We start from the raw sequence: 20113 nt of genomic DNA on the forward strand, positions 1-20113 counted from the left end.
TCAACCCATATCTTCTCTCACCTGTATATTTGGAAGGGAATTTATAGTTGGTGATACAATATGTCAGACTTACAGTGACCTGAAGGCATGGTGGTTTTAGCAAACTGGCAATTCTGTTAGTTATACTGTCTTAAAACATGGCTTTAAGTCATAGCAATACAATGCAGGAACTTCAGGATAAATTTGTAGGTTTATACTAATTTCATACAGCAAATATTCTCAGAGTTCATTCAACTAACCAGTAAAACAAGCATCTAATTACTTTTTTTCACCTTTGAAAAAAGGTTCCTTTGTCTGCACGGTCCATGGACAGTTGAAGATTTTTGTTTATTTGTTTGTTTTAAAAGAGAGTTTTTAAAGCAAAAAAGCTAGATTTCGAAAAGACTACAGAAATGCCTAATCCTACCCTACACATCTACAGATCTTAGAAGGTTACGTTCACTGGTCTTGCAAGCTTAAAAGAATCTTAGAACAATTTAATGGTCTGTGAAAATGAAGCAAACCAAGGTTATTTTGCATTGATAATCACATAGATAAATATCTGAACACTGCTAGTATGGAACTGAAATCAATGGATTTAGCCGAAATGCGATATTCTGCTTGCATATTCTTGCAGCCCACTGTCAAACATTTGACTGTTTTGTTTATAAAAATGTGTCTCTATCTGCATGATAAACTAACAAGCTATACCAAACAACCAAACAAAAAATAGCATTTCCTAAAATTTGATAAAATATTAAAGGTGAATAGAAAAATACAAAACCTTGGAAGTCAAATGTCCCAATTAGAACCTGAGGAGAGGAAAACCTGTCACATTTAAATTAGAGGGGCTTTTAAAAAACAAAAAAAATACAGGGAGTGTTTGATTGCTTTCTAACCTGTAAGTTCAACCAGGAGAGGATATTCTGATTCAGAAACTCATCAGCCTGATGTATTTTCCTTTATATCAAATAGAAGATGAATGCTTTAGAGAGGTTACCACAAAAATCTCCATGAATTAGAGTTCCACATACACAAGCAAATACACATCAAAGGAACATGTAGTGGGTACTGTAACACTGTTTTGGTAGTTATATTGAGTTTTTAGAAGAAAGAAATCCCTTTAGAGTGGATCTCTGAAAAAAGTACATCATTTAAAGGGAAAACCTTTTGTTGTTGTTGTTGCTGTTTTTTTAAACTTTTCCAACTTAACAAATCTCCTCACCCAATTGAAATTCAATTAACAGTTTTCACAAGTTCTTCCATGGTTCATTTCGCTTCCAAACTGTGAAACATGTAAAAACATTACTTTGCTTTGATGCACATCACAATCTCAGTCACAGTTTGAAGACAATGCTTAGCACAAATAGTCAAGTCAAAATCTGAGATTCATTAGCATAAATGGTCTTTCCTCCATCCCCAATGCTGGCAAATTCTTTGTAGCTCACATATATCATTGTTTTAGAGAAGTTCTACTTCAGGGCAGAAACAGCTTAAGTTCCAGACAAGTCCCATGTACGTAGTAATAAACATACTTACGTTTGTTAGTGGGGCATGTGCAAACATTGAGAAGCCTTCAAAGATATATTCATGGTCATCATACTCAATAACAGTAGGTCTGTCTGTCTTAAAAAAGCAAACAAAACCACCACACAGTAAGCAAGAAGCAGTACTACTTCCATCACTAAAAACAAAATTAGAGACTTGGTTAGAATTATTTATAAAGTACTTACTAAGAAGTTTGTGGGAGGTGACACAGTAATTCGATAGTGGTATAGTCTTCCAGCATTGTTGGTCATGGGGCGACATGGTTTAATGGGCTTAAAGAAAGAGATTAGTACAATTATGTGTAGAGTCAAGGCAAATTTAGATTAAAAGAGAGAATAAAGTATTCCTAATAGCCATGAAATACGCACTGGGAAAAATTAAATAAAGGCAGGTAGTCAAAATGAAGCATTCTGGGAAGAGGGAAAGTGTGGCCTTATCTACATTTTTCACTTTCAGAAAGATCTTTAAAGCTATTCAAAAGGAAAAAAAGGTGAAAAACATTGCTGTAGTTTTTTCATTTTCCATTTGACTCTCCATCTTTATTACAGACATCAGTTAGTTGTTTACGTACCAGACTAATGTCTTCTTTTATACAAACTTGTTTCAAGTTTAAAAGCTTACAAAAAGGAACCTGGACCTACCATGAGAAGATCTCAAAGTATGTTATCAAGACAGACAGGTATCAGCTCATCTGCTTGGGCAAATCTGGGGCCTGAAGAGAAGGGATTAGTCTATCACCACAGAGGTAGCTCTGGTAACCCTGCTCTGTCTGGTCCTCTGTGAGGTCCAAAGGCAGCCCGCCCTCTGTATACTCTGACTGTAACACCAAATGCCTGGGATTCATGTTTTCTTCCAGCTTGTTCTGAAGAGCCCAGTTTAAAGACCTAAAATTCCTCAACAGTCAGACAAAACCAGTTTCTCATACATCCTACATGCAGTTTGCTGAACTTCAAAGGCTGCCACTAGCTTTTTCAGAATACATGCGGCTGCACAGAAAAAAAAAAAAATCACCACAGCAAGTGGGGTACTACTCTAAACAGCATTACAAAAGTCGGCCTGATTGCAACACCACTACACAGGTCTGTGCACTTTGCAAAATCCATCCAGTAAGTAGGGTAATTACTCTGGCTGTTCAGCCCCCAATTAAGCTTCTCACTGCTGCAACGAGACAAACTAGCTAGTTTAAAGCTAGGCCATATTATCTACAGGACACTATGAAAACTACTATATCCTAGGAGATTTTCTGAAACCTAATATTCCCAGCTGGCCTTGCTCCAGGAGCAGCTGCCTTCATGCAGCAAGTTTTATATATCAGTTTTCTCCTCCAAAATTTTCTTCTGCCTTCTCTGCAAGAAAAACACTGTAGATAATATGGGAAGGAATTGATCCTGAACTGGAACAATTTATAGTAAGCTTCAGACCAAAGCCATTTTTCTGAACTGGAATAATTCACAGAAACATTCATAAATCCTTAACTGCAAAGAAATACAAGAATATTTCAGTATATATATGTAAAAAGGCATATAATAAAATTATTCAAGAAAAATTACAAAGGTAAATTGTAAAACCTACATATTAATGTTCTCCAATTCTTTCACAAGAAAAAATTTTTTTAGAAAAAAAAGCTTGAGGTCATCCGAGCACTATTTTTATGTCCAGAAACACTACTGATCACAAAGCATGCTCTGTCCAAATCAGTATTTCTAAGGAAAATAACCAAACACTATTTCAACAACATTTTTCAAAAGAAAGGCACTACCAATCAAAAATGGGTTTCAGGAAGCTAATGGAAGAATTTTTTCTAATCACATATTCATAAAAAACTTAACAAACTGTTTGACAGTTTGCAGTGCAGACACCCTCTAGTATTAAGGCAAGAACACCTCCTGACCAGCTTCCTGCTCCTGTCAGCAGCAGGACTACTCTTTTATTTACTTTTACTTTTAAAGCAATCCCTTCACAAAGAGGGCCCTCGTAACATACTCATCCACTTGAAGATAGTAGCTCTTTGATCACAAGTTCTTTTTTATTAATGTAATTGTGTTTTAGAAACTTTAAAAACAAACCCAGAACTGAACAAATGAAGGCAAAAGTTTTCCATAGTTTTCAGGTGAATTTCATTACTGGTATTGCATTTTAAATATGAGGTTACACAACTAAGTGATTTAAAGTTGAACAGGAGTTTTTACTCAGCCTGTAAATCATGGAAAAAAACCCTCAAATCAACCCAAGTATGAGTTTACAGCAGCAAATCTGAATTCATAATCGCAACTTTTAGAATTACTTACCTCTTCACCAGGATAAATGCCATGTCTTATTCCCGTTCGTCGGGCTTTAGCACTGCACTTGCACAAAGGTCCGTCATTCATCTGTCAAAACCAAAATAGGATGCTGTTTTTATTGAAAAATGATTTTGGAAAAGTATGTTGGTTTTAATGCTCAGTGTGCTGATGCTTCTAAAAGCCTGTCATGCTTAGATTAAGTGGATGTTCTTAAGCCAATAAAAGTGAAAACAGTATAGACTAATGCAAGAAAACTACTCAATAGCATTAGAACTTCATCACTGTTCCAGAAGCACAAGATGGAAAAATGTTCTCAATAGAATTGTACCACTCTACTATCATACATATTTTTTTCCATTTCTTACACATACAAACAGCATGCTGTCTGCCTAAAACAAAATTCAGGCCCTAAATATGCATGTGCATATATTTACATACTGAAATCTCCACGTTCAAACAGTTCCACTAAGTTCACTGATGGAAATTCTACCCCTGACTAACCCCCTCTGCTATGTGGCAAGGCTATCACCCAAAATATGCAAAGCAGACCATTTGAAGATTTTACTCGGAACTTTAAAGAACTAATAGGAACACTTCAAATACATCCTGTAAACAGATCAGTAAAAAAAAAAAAAGGAAGGCGGAAATAATACCCACTTCAGTGTTCCATATGGGTGCCTCAAGTAGCTATACCAAACAGGGCCACTGCACACATTATAAAGCTAGTGTCTGTCTGTCCACTTTTATGACCAGGTTCAATGCAGACTATCAATTACTGCAATTCCCTACAGCTTTCTGCTCTTAACATCACGCCCAATGCAGAAATCCAACAAAAAAATACCCAGAACCAAACCAGAGAAACAAATTAAGTTCCCAACCCCAGGCTTTAACGGAGTTTTTCAAAGTTTGAATCCAAGAACAGAAACTCTTTTTTTTAGACTTAGAAAAACGTCAACAACCTTGCAACACAAGTAGTTTGAAAATGTTAACAGCATTCACGGTTGGTCTAAATAGCATCATCACAAACCAGATACAATGTGAAGATACCTTAGGAAGCAAGAACCACCAAACTGCTGTTAATGTAGTCTTTAGATAGTTGAAAGAGGGATGCAACTTTTTAGTTTTGATGTTAATTCTCTGAATCTTCATCTCAATTTAATTTCTTCAGACTGGCACAATGCATACATGCAAAGGAACACAAGAAGTAGGGCACTTCTCTACTCCTTTGGAAACCTAGTCATGCAATCTTAACAACAGAATGACAGGACAGCTTTTTGTTCACACATTATTTTTCCACACTCTGAGACCCTTGAAGAAAGTACAGGCTCAGTGAAATTGAATCATGCTTATAGCTAAAAGCATACTTTCTCACTGGTTTATACAATCACAAAACAGAAGAGTTAAATAGGCTGTCAATAGCAAATTGCTCATCACTCCCCCAAAAATAAGGGCCTACTGAGGATATTAAAATAATCACTTATTTTTTAAAATCTCATCCTTAATTCTTAGCTCTGTTCAGCACTAACACTGCCTCCATTACATTAAATGTACAGACAAAACTGAGAGAGATGTGAAGTACCTGTAAAGCCCAGGACTACAGAAACAAGTCAGATACATATCTATCTCGTCCCTAATGACACCGCTCATGGAAAAAAATGCAGAACAATCATGAAGTGATGATAAAATTATACTGAAAGATCACAATTTTACCTAGGCAATGGCTTCTAAATTTCTATGACCAACAGGGCAACACAAACAAGCAGATAACACTTGCAAAGAAAAGGCCACTGTGGTGGCATCAGCTTTAACAATTTATTTTCTGGCAACTGCCAGCACTGCTTGAAATTACCCAAAGAAAAAACACACTGCTCAGATTAAGGGTTGGGAAGATTCATCCTAAAAATTTAGTTCCATGTCAGATGGTGTACTTGTACACGCTAGTGTGCACAGCAATCATTCCTGGTTTATGTAGTGAGTTAGAAAGCATTTTGGCATACCAGATAAATACCTAGGAAAACTACAAAACGCTTTCATATAAAATCTACTCAGAACTAGTACAGCATTGACAAGCTTGCCATGATTTTAGCCCCTTAGAATCATAGAAGATTTTGAGTTGAAAGAGACCTATAAGGATCATCGAGTACAACTCCCTGCTCCTCACAGGAGCACCTAACACCAAACCAAACATCAGCACGCTCCCTACCATCCTCAGGCTTAGGTGCTTTGGGCTACAGCTGCTAGTTTGTACTGGGATGGGGAGCCATCTATACTGAGGCAAGGCCAGGGGATCCCATTTGTACTGGGACAAAACCCAGTCTATACTGGGAGGAGACCACGGATCCAGTTTTTATTCAGACTGGGCAAAAAATGTACTGGGAATGGAGCCAGGGTTTCCAGTTTGTACTGGGACAGGACCCAATCTGTACTGATAAAGGGCCAGGGGATCCAGTTTGTACTGGGGTGGGGCCCAGCCTCAACTGGATGAAGCATCAGTCTCAAGAAAGTTTTTGGGAAAGAAAGTTTTCTAGCAGGAAACTCATAAACCATATATTTCTGAACCTATTCATTGTACAGTTATTTCATTTCCTTTTATTTAGCTAATATTCTGGCCTAGAACATTACTTTGAAGTGTGCCCAAGAGCTACACAATTTTTTCAGTTAAATATCTAAACAGTTCGCTAATTTTGTTTTCCATGCAAATAAAAACAGCTAGCTATGCTCAGTCAAAATATTATTTTTTCTTAACTAGAAGCATAAATATGAGTCTGTAATAGAATATTCAACAGACCTTTGAATTACCACAGTGGCAATAAGAATTGCAGTATCTCTTCGCATTGTGATTTGTTGCACACTAAACTCATGCATCACACAAAGTGCCAGAAAAATAAATTTACTGAGGTACCATTTGACAATGAGTTAGAATAGACTGTAAAATATTTAAGTAAGAAAGATGAAGATGGCAAATTTGCAAACAAAAACTAGTCTTCTGTGCAATGTATACATTCAAAACAACACTTCATGAGCTCAGCAATTACATTTAATGAGAACTATAATCTCCATGCAATTACAAAAGAACCATTAGACAAGAAATTAGGAGCATTAGCTGCATATTTAAAACATTATTTATCATAATGAGCTAACAGCTTTTAGGTGAAAAATTTGTAAAGGAGGTAAACATGTTGCCTTTTCTCCATCCCAGAATTCATCTGTGTACCTTTATCTCAGGGCTAAGAGGACAGCATTAGTACACTGTTAGCAATTCAGTGTTTTTTTAACAGTCAGACATGACTCCAGGATTCATGAGCTGGAACCACACTCTTGAAATCAAAAGTGAAGTGCTTTGAAGAAGATAAGAGAGAAAAGGGACGTAAAAAAATGCATATTGAAATAGATGTCACTCAGCATGTCTGACAACAATGCAGGTCTACAGGGGAGAATGACTTTCAGACACAGTACTTTTTCCTCTCAGCATACCTGTCCTGGATCATTGTACCACAGTTCTTCATGGAGACGATCAGGGTGTGCTTTTTTACGCTTAATTTCTGCAATGACGTCAAACACATCCGAATCTGAACTGCTAGAGCAGCTGCTGTCTTCTTCAGAGTCACAGTCTGAGTCACTGGAACTCTCTGATGCACACAGGAAAAATAAAGTCAGATAAAAAACATTTCCACACAATCTTCTCCAACAGCAATGCATTTTCTAACGTGACATAGCTAACAGTGCATACTCAGAAGCTGTGCATGACATTCACACTAACAAAAAGAAGGACAGAAACTGCATTTTTAACCAAAAATCACAGCAAATGCTATGGATATTAAATGCTTGTAATAACTTATCCTGGTTTCGGCTGGGATAGAATTGTCTTCCTAGTATATGGCATAGTGCTGTGTTTTGAATTTACTATGAGAATAATGTTGATAAACTGATGCTCTTAGCTATTTCTTGGTAGTGTTTATACTAAGTCAAGGATTTTTCAGCTTCTCATGCCCTGTCAGCAAGAAGGCTGGAGGGGTACAAGAAGCTGCGAGGGTACACAGCCAGGACAGCTGATGCAAACTGGCCAAAGGACTATTCCATACAATATGGTGTCATGCCCATTATATAAAATAGGGGGAGCTGGCCAGGAGGGGTGGATTGCTGCTCAGGGACAGGGCTGAGTATGGGTAAGTGGGTGGTGAGCAATTGCATTGTGCATCTTGGGTTTCATTTCACTCTCTTTTTGTTATCTTCCTTTTTTTTTACCATTATTATTACTATTATTTTATTTTTATTTCAGTTATTAAACTCTTATTATCTCAACCATAAGTTTTACTTGGTTTTGATTCTATTCCCCATCCCACCACAGTGAGGGGGAGCGAGTGAGCAGCTGTGTGGTGCTTAGCTGCTGGCTGGGGTTAAACTGTGACTCAACTGCATCTGTTTGCATGCATGAGAGACTGCTGTTTGACCGTCCAGCAGCAGCACTGATCAGCTGTAGAACCATTTCAGTTACTTGACAATAAAGATTACAGAGCTATAACCGACACAAGTATTACCATAAAGTTAAAAAGAAAAAAAAAAAAAGAGAAAAAAGAATACACATAAGGTCAGTAGCATCAGCTAAACAGAATCTCTGGTTATTTAAAATATAATTCTGCTTGCTATGAGCAAAGTGCTTATGTCTTGTTTCATTTTACCTAAAAATGCTCCTGTTTGTAGCAGGATATTTTTTATTTAAGACTTTCAAAACAGCACATACATATAGAATTATTATAGAACATGTACTGTTAGATGCATTTTTCAAAGTCAATTATTTTTAATAGCTCCATTATCACAGATTGGAAACCACAGACAAGAAGAAAACCTTGAACTACTAGCTGAGTGAATCCAGTTACATGGTTTTTGGAAGCCCTGTTTTGTGAGTTTTCCTCCTTTTTACATTTTTTTTAAGACTTTTTCTTTGCATTAACTGAAATAACTTTTCTGATGTATCAGAGGGGAGAACAATACTAAAGAAAAAAAGAATAGAAGGTGATCTTAAGACTTGCTAAAATGTCTCCTTTATGGTGTTGTCAAAGTAACGTTAAAAAGCATCTGGACTTAATTACAAAAAAACTCAAAAGACCCCCACAAAAAACCCAGAGCCTGGTCTCACGTTATCTCTAACCTCCTGTGATACTTAAAAGCCACTCTCTTCTTATGCATGTAATGCTGCTCATTTCCACAGATCTCCTCTCAGCTCCAATTTAAACAAATGCCTTCATAGCCAAGACACATACCAAGATGCAAGAAAGGTTTATTATTCCTGGAAGGAGGGATTCAATATTTCTTCCACTTCTAAGTTTTGATTTAAGAGAAAACATATCACTACACTGCCAGTGTTTTGAAACACTGTGAAACTATGGTTTAAAATATATGTATTTATTGAATACAAGACTCTCCTTAGTTAAAAGAAAAAGGAGGAGAGAGAGAAAATGAGAGAATATTACTAGTAAGATAAGTTTCCCTTTTTTTTTTTTAAAAAAAAAGATGTATTTTTATATAGTCCATAATTCAGCATCAGGTGTTATTAAAATACGTCCTTGGGACATATGGTTTATATAGTTCATATATGCTCAGTTGAAATCAAGTTTTGTCTAACTGTGCATACATGTATATTCCTACAAATATTCACAAACAGTTGAGTTTTAGAAGTTCTCTGATAAACATTAATCAGTTGTATAAGTCTACTTTTAGGTGCAAAAAGTGTGGGACCTGTGAGTTCTGGAAGTTCTGAAAGACCAATGCAGAACTTTGGGATTTCAGGTACTGAAATCAGCCTTTCATGATCTAAAACTGCTCTTGGGAGTGCACTGCTATCTTACTACAGTACACAATTACTGCCAACACAAGCCAGAATAGTAAAAGCATTAACTTAAGCATAAAGACAAAACTATTGAACACTATAGAAGCATGGCTGTAGGAGAAGCTGACACAAACACCAAGTCAGCCAAGGGGACCAGCACAGATGCAGAGCCTTCAGGTCCTCCAGAAAGAGTGAAAAAAAGAAACACAGGTAAGTTGCTCCTGTCAACTATCATATTTTAGCATGGAGCAGAAAAGGAACTCTTTCTGCAGAGATCTGAGAAAGTGAAGCTTTATACAGGTATGTTTAATGAAGCATTTTTGTCCTTGCTTCATTCACGTGAAAATATACCTCCTGAAAAACCCCACAGTTAACTTTGCTAGTGATTCCTGAGTGAATTTAAATATGTGCAAATCCACTGTTCAAAAAAAGTAAAAAACGTTTTTTCCTTTACTAAAGATAATTCACATTTCATTTAATCTGTTTACTTTTTTCTCTCACTTTTATTGCATCTTACTATAGTGCCAGCATGTAACTGACCATGTCATTATATACCTGTATTTCAACTTTAGAATATTTGATATGTGATTTTTTAATGAGTTGCTATGCTCAGATATTAGAGTCTGAAGCAGCTCAATAAGCAAATATGAAGCACCGGTTAAAAAGGAAGCCCAACAGAGTATCTAAATTAATGGGATATGCCTGAGAACATCTTGACTAACGCAACTGAAAAACACACTTCATATGAAACACTGAAATGCTGGAAGTATAAAAGGAGCAGCTAACAGTTCTCACAAAACAAAGTAAGAAAAATAGCTTCCACTGACTTCTGAGTAGACAAATTGCTATCAAAAAGTATGCCCTGCTAATTCAGTCAGTATTTCCCCAATAATACAGCTAGCAGACTTACTTCACTGCAAGATCCATATGGGTAATGCACAATAGTGCAGACAAACTATGTTTTGAAAACAGATACTTCTGCATAAGACTGTAGTAAGGAGAGCTGCACAATCAAAATACAATCCAGAAGAAAGATGAACTCAGTGCCATAACAAACATCTGTATGAGTTTATCACTACTACTCTTGCTTCCTTTTTAGAAATACAAGACCAGAAGCTCCTCAAAGCCTCCTGTGGGCCATGCTTTGGCCTATCTGATCATGCTCAGGGTGCTTTCATGCCATGGAAGACACTTTACCATAAGGCAGTGCTGGATACTCTCTATTTTCCCTTAGGCTTTCTAGGTAAAGAATCTAGCTTTACTTCAGTCAAAAGCAACAGCAGAACTCCCATGGATATGTAATACAAAGGAAGGATTTAAAAAAACATATTAACCTACCAACATTATTAAATGCACACAACTGCCAAAATCAGGTTAATCACAGATTAATTTCAGAGCTTTGTCACCATTTCTACATACCTAAATCTTCATCCAGCTTGGTCTTTGGTGGCTCCCATGGTGGCCTAGCTGCTTTGGCCTTTGCCTGTCGCTTTCCTAACTCCTCGTCAAACTTTTCATACAGATCTCGGAGCTTGCTTGTTCCTACCACAGTAGAGTCTCCCTGTTAATTAAAAAAAACAGAACAGCAACAATAAAAAAGGACAGTGTTGAAGTAGTGCACCAACACAACATGAACCAGTGTTTCACGATGAAAAGCAAGAGAGGGAAAAGACAGATCTGTGTAGTTCAATGAAACATGGAAATATTTGTTAAGGCTTTAGCATACAATTACATTGCTTCACCAGGTGAATTAGCAGAGAGATGACTTCATCTGCTGGTGCCTTATCATCAAACCTTTGGCCTAACAAAGCAGAACTATGGCTAAGCGTATTTAGTACAACTCAGCAATGATTTTTAACAGGTTTAGAAGAAACAGGAGACCTGTTAAAGTATTCTGCAATTAAAAAGAATTTTATCACACACAGGAAACACAAAATCCAGCACATTTTGTGGCCTGCTTTAGATCACCATAAATTCACTCTCCATGTCATTCTCAAAAAAACCCCACAACCAACCACGAACAGAAGAAAAACACAAAAAACCTCCCCCCCATCACAACTCCACCAGCAAGAGTTATTGTCAAGTACAAAGAATCCTGACTTCCTGCTTCTGTACAAAATTTCTCCAAGGTTGTGGGAATATATGGTGCTTGAGGCATCTTTGCTCAAATACAGGTATAATGGAAAAAAAACCCACCCTTCCCTCCTGGAGACAAAAAGTATCCCTCTTCCATGTACCACTAATCTGAATGCAAACAGATAGAAGAAACTGATGAAAATAAAGAAGAGTATCAACAAATAAAGCCCTTAACAGGGTTAAAAGACTGAGATGGTTGGGAGGAGAGAAGGATTAAATGACAGAAAACATGATCAAGATGAAGGGTTCATATTAATCAAGTAATAAAATAATCAATAACAGACTGTGTACAGTAATTTTAGAGTTCTCTCACAAACATACCACTTGATCCATAGGATCATTGGAATAATAGCTTTCAGAATGGGTACAGCGAACCCAGACTGGTTTAAGTAATTCCTCATCTTCCTCTTCATTTTTTTCAGATGCATTCTCCTCTGATTCTTTGTCTTTCATAGCAGGATAATTTTTCTCTTTGCTGGAGCTCTGGTTCTCAGACCACCTTTCTCTGTCCTCCTCCCACCGGGGTCTCTTTCTCTCTCTGCTTGGAGACCGGCTTGGTGGAAGAAAGCACACAAAAGAAATTCTCTTTATTATCTTAACAGTGACAGTTTTATAATGAAAAACAAATAGTTTGTTTCAGATCAGCACATCATTCTATCATAAATTACAGCAAAACCCAATTGCCTCTTCCTGCTTTTAACTTGCACCATAAAGAGTACTTTGTAGTTCTGACCTACTATAAAAAATTACTTAAAACTGAAAGTGCTTGTATTTTAAACCTCATTCTAGAATTAAAATGAAAATATATATGCCATCTTAGATTAAAATTCCTACTTGCATTCTGGGTAGCCTTCTTTTAATTTTGTTCCAAAGATGGATACTCATCACTAAAAAGTGAAAGACACATCACTCACAACTAAAAGTTACAACATAAAGAGGTTTTAATACATAGCCCACAGACTATTTGCATGAGAAAAGAAGTAGGGTTTTATTAGAAGGATTATACAAAAGGGTAGCACAAGCAGTGTGGCTAACTCTGGCATTCCTCTGAACAAACCAATATGTGATATTCATTATGTATCACAAGAGTAATACTTCCAAAAGCTAAATGAAGGAAAATGACTTTTTTTTTTTTTATCTCCTCTGTCTACAAATCCAATAATGTTGCACTGGTTTCAGCTATCCAGGATTCAGAAGGAAAGGAGCATCAATATAAAAAAGCTCCTAAAAAACGACCTAAACATAAAGTGACTTTAAACAATCTTAGTACTTTACAGACTGGAAGCAGATATAAGAGGAAGTCTTTAGGACACAGCAATGAAGCCCTATCTCCAAAGATTAATCCTGTTTCTAACTCTACAAGTCCTTGAAATAACTGACATTTGCACGTATAAGCAGTGGTTATAAATCTGACACTCATCTTTTCTGCGTTTCAAACCAGGCACATATGCATATACAAAAACTCAATGTGTGGATGCACAGTCTCAAATACATGAGGGACTGAATGTAACCTTCCTTACCTTCCTGTTCTCTTGTAATCTTTTTTGTAGGATCTGTCTGGTGATGGTGATCTTCTGCTGTCACGGTGCCTATGCCTCTCTCTCTCCCGCTCCCTTGGAGAGTTCAAAATATAAGTTAAAATGAGAAATCTGGCATTTCATACATTCCAAAGCTGAAAGGAGCACAGAAGCAGGCTGATACCATGTTACGCAAAATGACACACACATGCTGACTGCTGAAATCCAGACATTCTTAACGCTGACCTTCAAGAAATTTGTAAAAGACTGTCACCCATCTCGTCTATCTTTGTCATAAAGCCACCTATCTCAATATGATAGCTAATTCATACCATACAGAGGCAACTTCCATAAATTCACCACAGGACTAGTTGCCACTCTTTCTCTTCTCTATTTATGAATGGCAAAGGCTAAGATTATTGTATGTTTAACCATTCACAATACCTCAGGGAAGGGAAAGAAAACCTATTTCATGCACAATAGTTTTCTCAGCACAGCAGCCATTCAAGTGTTGCAGGCAAGCCCTCTGGCAGTCACCTCAAGCACACACAAAAACCTGATAGACACAGAGAATCTGCATCATGCTGAAACTGTAAATCTCATCTACAATACTCAGCTTGCACATATACATAAAGAACCTGACCACTGAAACACATTTCTGGGGCAAAAGAACCATAAATAAACTGAAGGCTTGGGGAACAGTAGCTGGAAAGCTGCCCAGCAGAAAAGGATCTGTGGGTTGTGGTTAACAGCCAGCTGAACATGAGCCAGCAGTGTGCCAGGTGGCCAAGAAGGCCAATAGCATCCTGGCTTGTATCAGAAATAGAGCAGGCACCAGGACTAGAGAAGTGATTGTTCCTCTGTATTCAGCACTGGTGAGGCTGCACATCAATTACTGTGTTCAGTTTTGGGCTCCTCACTACAAAAAAAGACACTGAGGTGCTGGAGTGAGTCCAAAGAGCAACAAATATGCTGAAGGGTCTAGAGCTCAAGTCTTATGAAGAGTGGCTGAGGAACTTGGGGTTGTTTAGTCTGGAGAAAAGGAGGTGCAGGGGAGACCTCCTTGCTCTTTACAACTACCTGAAAGGAGGCTTCTACCGAAATAGGCTTCAGCCTCCTGTCCCGAGTAGCAAGCAATAGGACAAGAGGAAACGGCCTCAAGTTGCACCAGGGGAGGTTTAGAGCAGGTATTATGAAAAATTTCTTCACCCAGAGGGTTATTAAGCACTGGAAAAGGCTGTCCAGGGAAGCGACTGAGTCACCATCCCTGGAGGTGTTTAAAAGATGTGCAGATCTGGTGCTTAGGGACATGCTTTAGTGGTGGACTTACTAGTGTTAGGTTAATGGTTGGACATGATGATCTTTAGGGGCCTGTCCAATCCAAATGATTCTGTGAAATCACTGTGTACATGAGGCAGCAAAGATCACATAGGCAGGTTTCATACTCTGCTGACAACAGTCCACAATCATTTGTGTATCTATCAAATCTTCTAGTAAATGAGTCTGCTGGTACACACAGAATTCTAAGTATGTGCATCAGGTGGTTTGGTGGGCTAACAGAATTTATCAAGATTATTTATGAACATATGTATGCATGTTTCCACATGCATAACAAAATAGAATGTACAGTACATTCTATATTGTTATGCATGCATATGTTTATATAAATTATTTATTGTTCTTCCCCACATTCATTCATCCTTCTCTGACTATGCTTTGTTCAAGCATGGGTTTCAGTCTTCAGAAAGAGTGTATTTTATGCCGTGTGATTTGCTTGAGAAGGATGCTGTGCAAAAAACACACCAAGGATGGCAAACAGTTCTCATTAAAGTAAGCAGATACATTGTCAAGTAGACTTGGAAGCTGTTGGCCTCAAGCAGTAATCCACAAACATTTGAGAAACATGCTACTGAAAACACTCATTTTCAAAACTTAAAACTGACCTTTAAAATTAAAACAATAAATTGTGAAATTATGTGGCAAATAGGTGTGTCACCTACAAAGGGCAGAAAATTCCACAAGCCCCTTATACAGAAAAGGCCAGTGCCTTAATGCCAGTTGCACTCAGTTTTAGGAAAATCCTCTCTTGGAAATCAAAGTAAATTTACTGAATGTGAGATCTGGGGTTTTTGGAATATAATTAAGTTATATTTAATTACAGAACTGTCTAACTGTTCTGTAATTAAATTTCTGCATATCTAAATCAAAGTGTCTTCATTTCCCAAGCACTATGTGTAAAGTCATGTTTCACATGTGACATGAGAAAGTTCAGCTTCTAGAATTAAAGCATATGATCCAGGTGCCCTGATATTTAGATACTTAACTTTCCAGTATTTCTTTGAATATTCTGACCTAGATCATTAGACACAAAAAGACCCACCAAGAGAGCAAATCTAAGACATCTGAAAGATTTAACTGATGATGATTTGCTCTAAAACACCACACAGCAAACTGCACCAGGTCAGCTCATAATCTGCAAACTGCGCGTGTCTATGAAGCGTAAGGACACAAACTTCATGACACATCGCAAAATAAGCAGTCCACACTCATCCAGCTGAATCATAAGATGTCAATATAGCCTACAACTTGCCTATTTCTTTTAACTGGTGTATGCTAATTTTCAACTTAGTCCTCTCTTTGAGATCACAGGCTGGCTTGCTGAGGTCTTCATCCTGAACAGGATCACACAGGCAGTTCTCAGCACTCACTAGAAAGTCCTGTGAAGCCTGAACACATCTGCACTGGTCTCCCACAAGGATGAGGACAGAGCAGGATGAAGAACACTGCACAACATGCTTTTCACTAAAACACCTCACTGCAGGGACTAGATATGTGCACCTATCAGACAAGAAAGCCCCCCAGGTAATGATTCTCTACAAATGCAGCGCTTACTCAGAAAAAGACTAAAATCAAATAATACCTGGAACCCTAACTCTGGTACCTAAGTCTTGAAGTGCTTGGACTTAACCCTTTGTAAGGCTCAACTTTGCACTGTTTTTGCACAAAGTTGTGCCAACTCCACTTTCATGCCACATGTGCTTAAGTTTCTATGGTAAATACCCATGAGAGTAGAGCACTCCTCAGCAACCCACTCAAATTTTCAAATCAGTTTCTTCCAGCTATCTCCACGGACAAGGGTAAGGAGTCTGCCAGTTCACAAAGGTGAGGCAGAGCAGTGTACCTAAAACATGTCAAAACAGTAGCTCTTTCCATCAGACTCAACCCCCAAGCTAGAGGGAAAAACAAGGGTGAGGGAAGAACATTGATGCAAGCAAATACTATGTGACAATGACGACAGCTCTCCCTCTGCAGGCAAAAGGTACTTCAAGTTACCTGTTACGCTCATAACTTCTGTGATGAGGCGATATCCTTCCTCTGTCATAATCTGTCCGGTGCCGACTGCTTTCCTGCCTCCTCCTATCTGGACTCCGGCCTCGATCCCGACGATCCCCATGGTTAGTGGACCGATGCCTGTCACCGTGGATGTGACCATGTTCACGATGTCTGTGCTCGTCGTAGTGCTTGCTCCTGTCCGGAGATCGTCGATCACTTTGTGATTTCTCTCCCTGGTACTGACCCGTGTGCCGAAAATGGCTGCTGCTGCCACTGCTGTTGGTAGTGCTGCTCTGAAAGGAGCCAGAGTTGTGCTGATAGCTATTGAAGTTTGGTGGTGGGAACGATTGCTGTGAATACCCCGTGGAGTACACAGGCTGGTAGTTGACTTGCTGGGGTATGACTGGTGGTGGGGGAGGATGTGGTACTGTTGGAGGAGGCATCATGTAAGGAAAGGTGCTTTGCCCAGCCGGAGTTCCTGGCACGGGAGCATTGCTAGGATTTGGCACTGGCGGAGGAGCGGGAGGGAAGCACGGAGGCACTGGGAAGCTCTGCCTCATCTGGTGGTTTGGAAAGGGTGGCCTCATGGGACACTGGCTGATGGGATTTTGCGTGGAAGGAGGCACTGGAGGAGGATAGGGCACAAAGTCTGGCCTGGGAGGCATGTAACCAGTGGCTGGAGGGTTTGAATAGGTTGTTGGAGGTGTGGTTTGCTGGTCATACTGGTATTGTACGGAGGGCTGTTGGGGGTGAAGCTGCCGTAGGTTCTGAGGGCGGTAGGTCTGTGTTGAAGTTCTTGCTCCTGGTCCCCCCTGACCACGGGGACATCCTCGCCCAGAATGGAAAGACATGGCTCACCTTTAATGAGGAAAATAAAAGTCTAGCATCACACAATTTTTGTAGGATGTCCTCAATGCATTTGCAGAAACTACTCACAAAGAGCTGAAATTAGTTTCTGCAAGTTTCCTTCAGCAGAAGCAGTGAACGATACCCACTGACTGTCACTGACTTGCGCTTTGTGCTCCTTGGACCTCTAGTACACGTCACTTATGTCCCTTTTGACTCCTTTAAGCCTCTAATCCACGAAAGCACTCTACTGTCTTTAACTCAAGAGCCTAAACTGGCCCATGCTCTCTGACTTAGAGCAATGTTAATTTCAACAAATATGACTGACCAAGGATACAAGCACCTCTACTAGTATTCACTAGACACTTTGATATAAAGCTTTCAGATACTCACACCAAAGAAAACACTCATTTTAAGAAATGCAACTGTCATCTAAAGTCCATAGCAAGTCCCTTCTAAAACATGATTCTACACTTCAGGCAGAATGGCTTTACTAACACCTCATTGGAACTTACCCAGTCCAACAAATCACATAAAATTTAAATGAGATAGTATCAATTTATGTTCTCAATTGAGACTGCAATTTAGTAAAGGACCAAATTCAACAGATACTTCAAAGAATTTTAAGTTAGGTATGTATATTTTTGAGGAACAAGAATCTTAATCTTACAGGTTACAGAAAAAAATCTGTAGACTGCACTGTTACTCCAATTTCATTGAAATAAACAGTTCTCAAAAAATCCCTCAGCTGCCAGCTTGGCCCTCTTACCTTTCCATCAATAGTTACTACTTGAAGCAGCCTTAAGTCTTGCTCAAAACTATGCATGTATTTAATGCACTGTATTAATGTTTATAAATGAAAACCACTGTGTTCCATTAAAGTTAAAATTCACTCTTTAATTACAGTGTAAAATTTCCAGAATTGGAAAAAAAGTAAAAAATCCATTTAAAATAATTCATGGTGTCTTGGCTGGAATGGATGGAGAAAAAAAAAAAAAAATAGTTAAGCAGTCCTGGGAGTTTTCCATGAGGAAGAAGGAGACAAAGAAAGGAGACACACGCACATAATTGAAAAGATCACCAGATAAAGAAAACAAAGCCTCTCTTTTACCGAGGCTTTGAGGATGCTGATGCTGAAGTAGTACAGGCACAGAATATTCTCCCACCTGCTACCATGCAACATGGCCAACCTGGACTGCTCAGAGCACTCCTTTCAGCTGCATTCTGGTACCAGCGATGAAAAAGATGTAGGTTGCTGAGAGACAGTAGAACACTTCTGGTGAACTGGAGGGAGAAAGGAAAAGAAACAAAGGGGGAAAGGACTGACATCAAGGAGGAAGAACCAGGAAGACCCTAAGTCTCTCCTTACACATTCAGGGCTTTGTGGAAGTCACTAGAATTGGTGGCAGCAGTATTCAATCCCTCTCCAGAGCAACCATAGGCCAAAGTGAAAGAATCCTGCATTTCTAGGAGGTAGCGGCCCTGATGGTAAAGCCACTTGTTCCTTCCAGTCAGCCTGTGCCTGCTCAGTATCCTCTAAAGGCTCTCAGAAACAACAAGGGAGGGGGTGGAAGGAGTCCATTTCCATTATTTTGCCTGGCAACTGTGCAAATTTTAGTCATTATTAATTCTAATCCATTAGATGCTGAATCAACTTTTCTTCAGTTCTCCAGTCATGATCTCACACAGCTCAGACTTGTAACTGAAAGCTGGTTTATACTTTGCTGACATTTATCTAATTTTATTTAAACAGGCTGAGCTAAACTCTTACCTTAAACAAATTAAAGCAAAGGCCACAGTACCACAGTGCCTTGACTTAAAGCACATTTCTTTTTAAGGTATAACAGCATTCAAACTAAAGGTCTTGTTTATCACCTCTCCCAAATAGAGTTCTAAGACTTCCCCAACGCCAGCGACTGCTCTAGTTCTAACCACCTTAATGTCACTGGTTCAGAGTGCACATAATCATAGCTGAAAAAACCTACAAAAAAAATATATTTTAAACGCCCAAATTATTTTAAAGCTCCTTCTGCTGCAAACTTTGGTCATATTTAGTTTTCCTTTAGATTTAAGTAAGTTCCAAAACACTGGAAAGGCCGAACTCTCCATTTCCCGTCACCTAGAAATTTATTGTGGTGGTGGAAGTCGTCACACACAAAAGTAACATCGGTTCCTTAAAAAACACCGAAAAAAGTCTTCTCTCCCCGCAAACACACAGCTGAGAGCAAGAGGCCACCGAGACTCGGCCTCATCCAACCACCGCCTCTGTAACGAGGGGCCGGCAGGACACAGAGCGGAGACAAACCCGGCGAGAAGCCCGACCCCCGGCCGAGCAGGCTCTGCCACGCTGCCTTCCCGCTGCCGCAGTGCCCCGCTCCCCGCGCTCTCCTCAGCCGCAGGCCGGCCGGGCGCGCCTGGGCTCCGCCACCCAGACCCCGCGGTGCTGCCCCCGCCGCCCGCCATGTCCCCAGGCCCCCCGCGCCGCGCAGGGAACCGCAACCAGAGCGGCGCGGCCCAGGAGAACCCCCGCCCGCCCCGCGGAGCCCACCTTGCCCCCGCCGCCGAGGCCGGCCCGGCCCACACCGCGCCGGCTCCGGAAGAGGAAAATGGTGGGAGGGCGCTGCGGGCGGAAGCGCCCCCTCCGG

At 39.4% G+C, this 20113-nt stretch overlaps 1 protein-coding gene across 2 annotated transcripts in view; it reads right to left on the reverse strand.

The window, feature by feature from the left end:
- DROSHA (drosha ribonuclease III) overlaps positions 1–20058 on the reverse strand; it is a 75075-nt gene extending 55017 nt beyond the window's left edge. For both annotated transcript variants that reach the window (XM_074899550.1, XM_074899549.1), the window contains exons 1-10: positions 20017–20058; positions 18635–18752; positions 16623–17480; positions 13293–13385; positions 12094–12325; positions 11056–11197; positions 7284–7438; positions 3816–3896; positions 1713–1799; positions 1519–1605 (exon numbers count right to left, since the gene is read on the reverse strand). In XM_074899550.1, the coding sequence (XP_074755651.1) occupies positions 1519–1605; positions 1713–1799; positions 3816–3896; positions 7284–7438; positions 11056–11197; positions 12094–12325; positions 13293–13385; positions 16623–17473 (1728 nt within the window). In that variant the 5' untranslated portion in view covers positions 17474–17480; positions 18635–18752; positions 20017–20058. The remainder of the gene's footprint in view (positions 1–1518; positions 1606–1712; positions 1800–3815; positions 3897–7283; positions 7439–11055; positions 11198–12093; positions 12326–13292; positions 13386–16622; positions 17481–18634; positions 18753–20016) is intronic.
- Positions 20059–20113: the final 55 nt, after the last annotated feature.

The sequence above is a fragment of the Athene noctua genome, chromosome 2 (assembly GCF_965140245.1).
Source record: "Athene noctua chromosome 2, bAthNoc1.hap1.1, whole genome shotgun sequence".
NCBI classification, from domain to species: domain Eukaryota; kingdom Metazoa; phylum Chordata; class Aves; order Strigiformes; family Strigidae; genus Athene; species Athene noctua.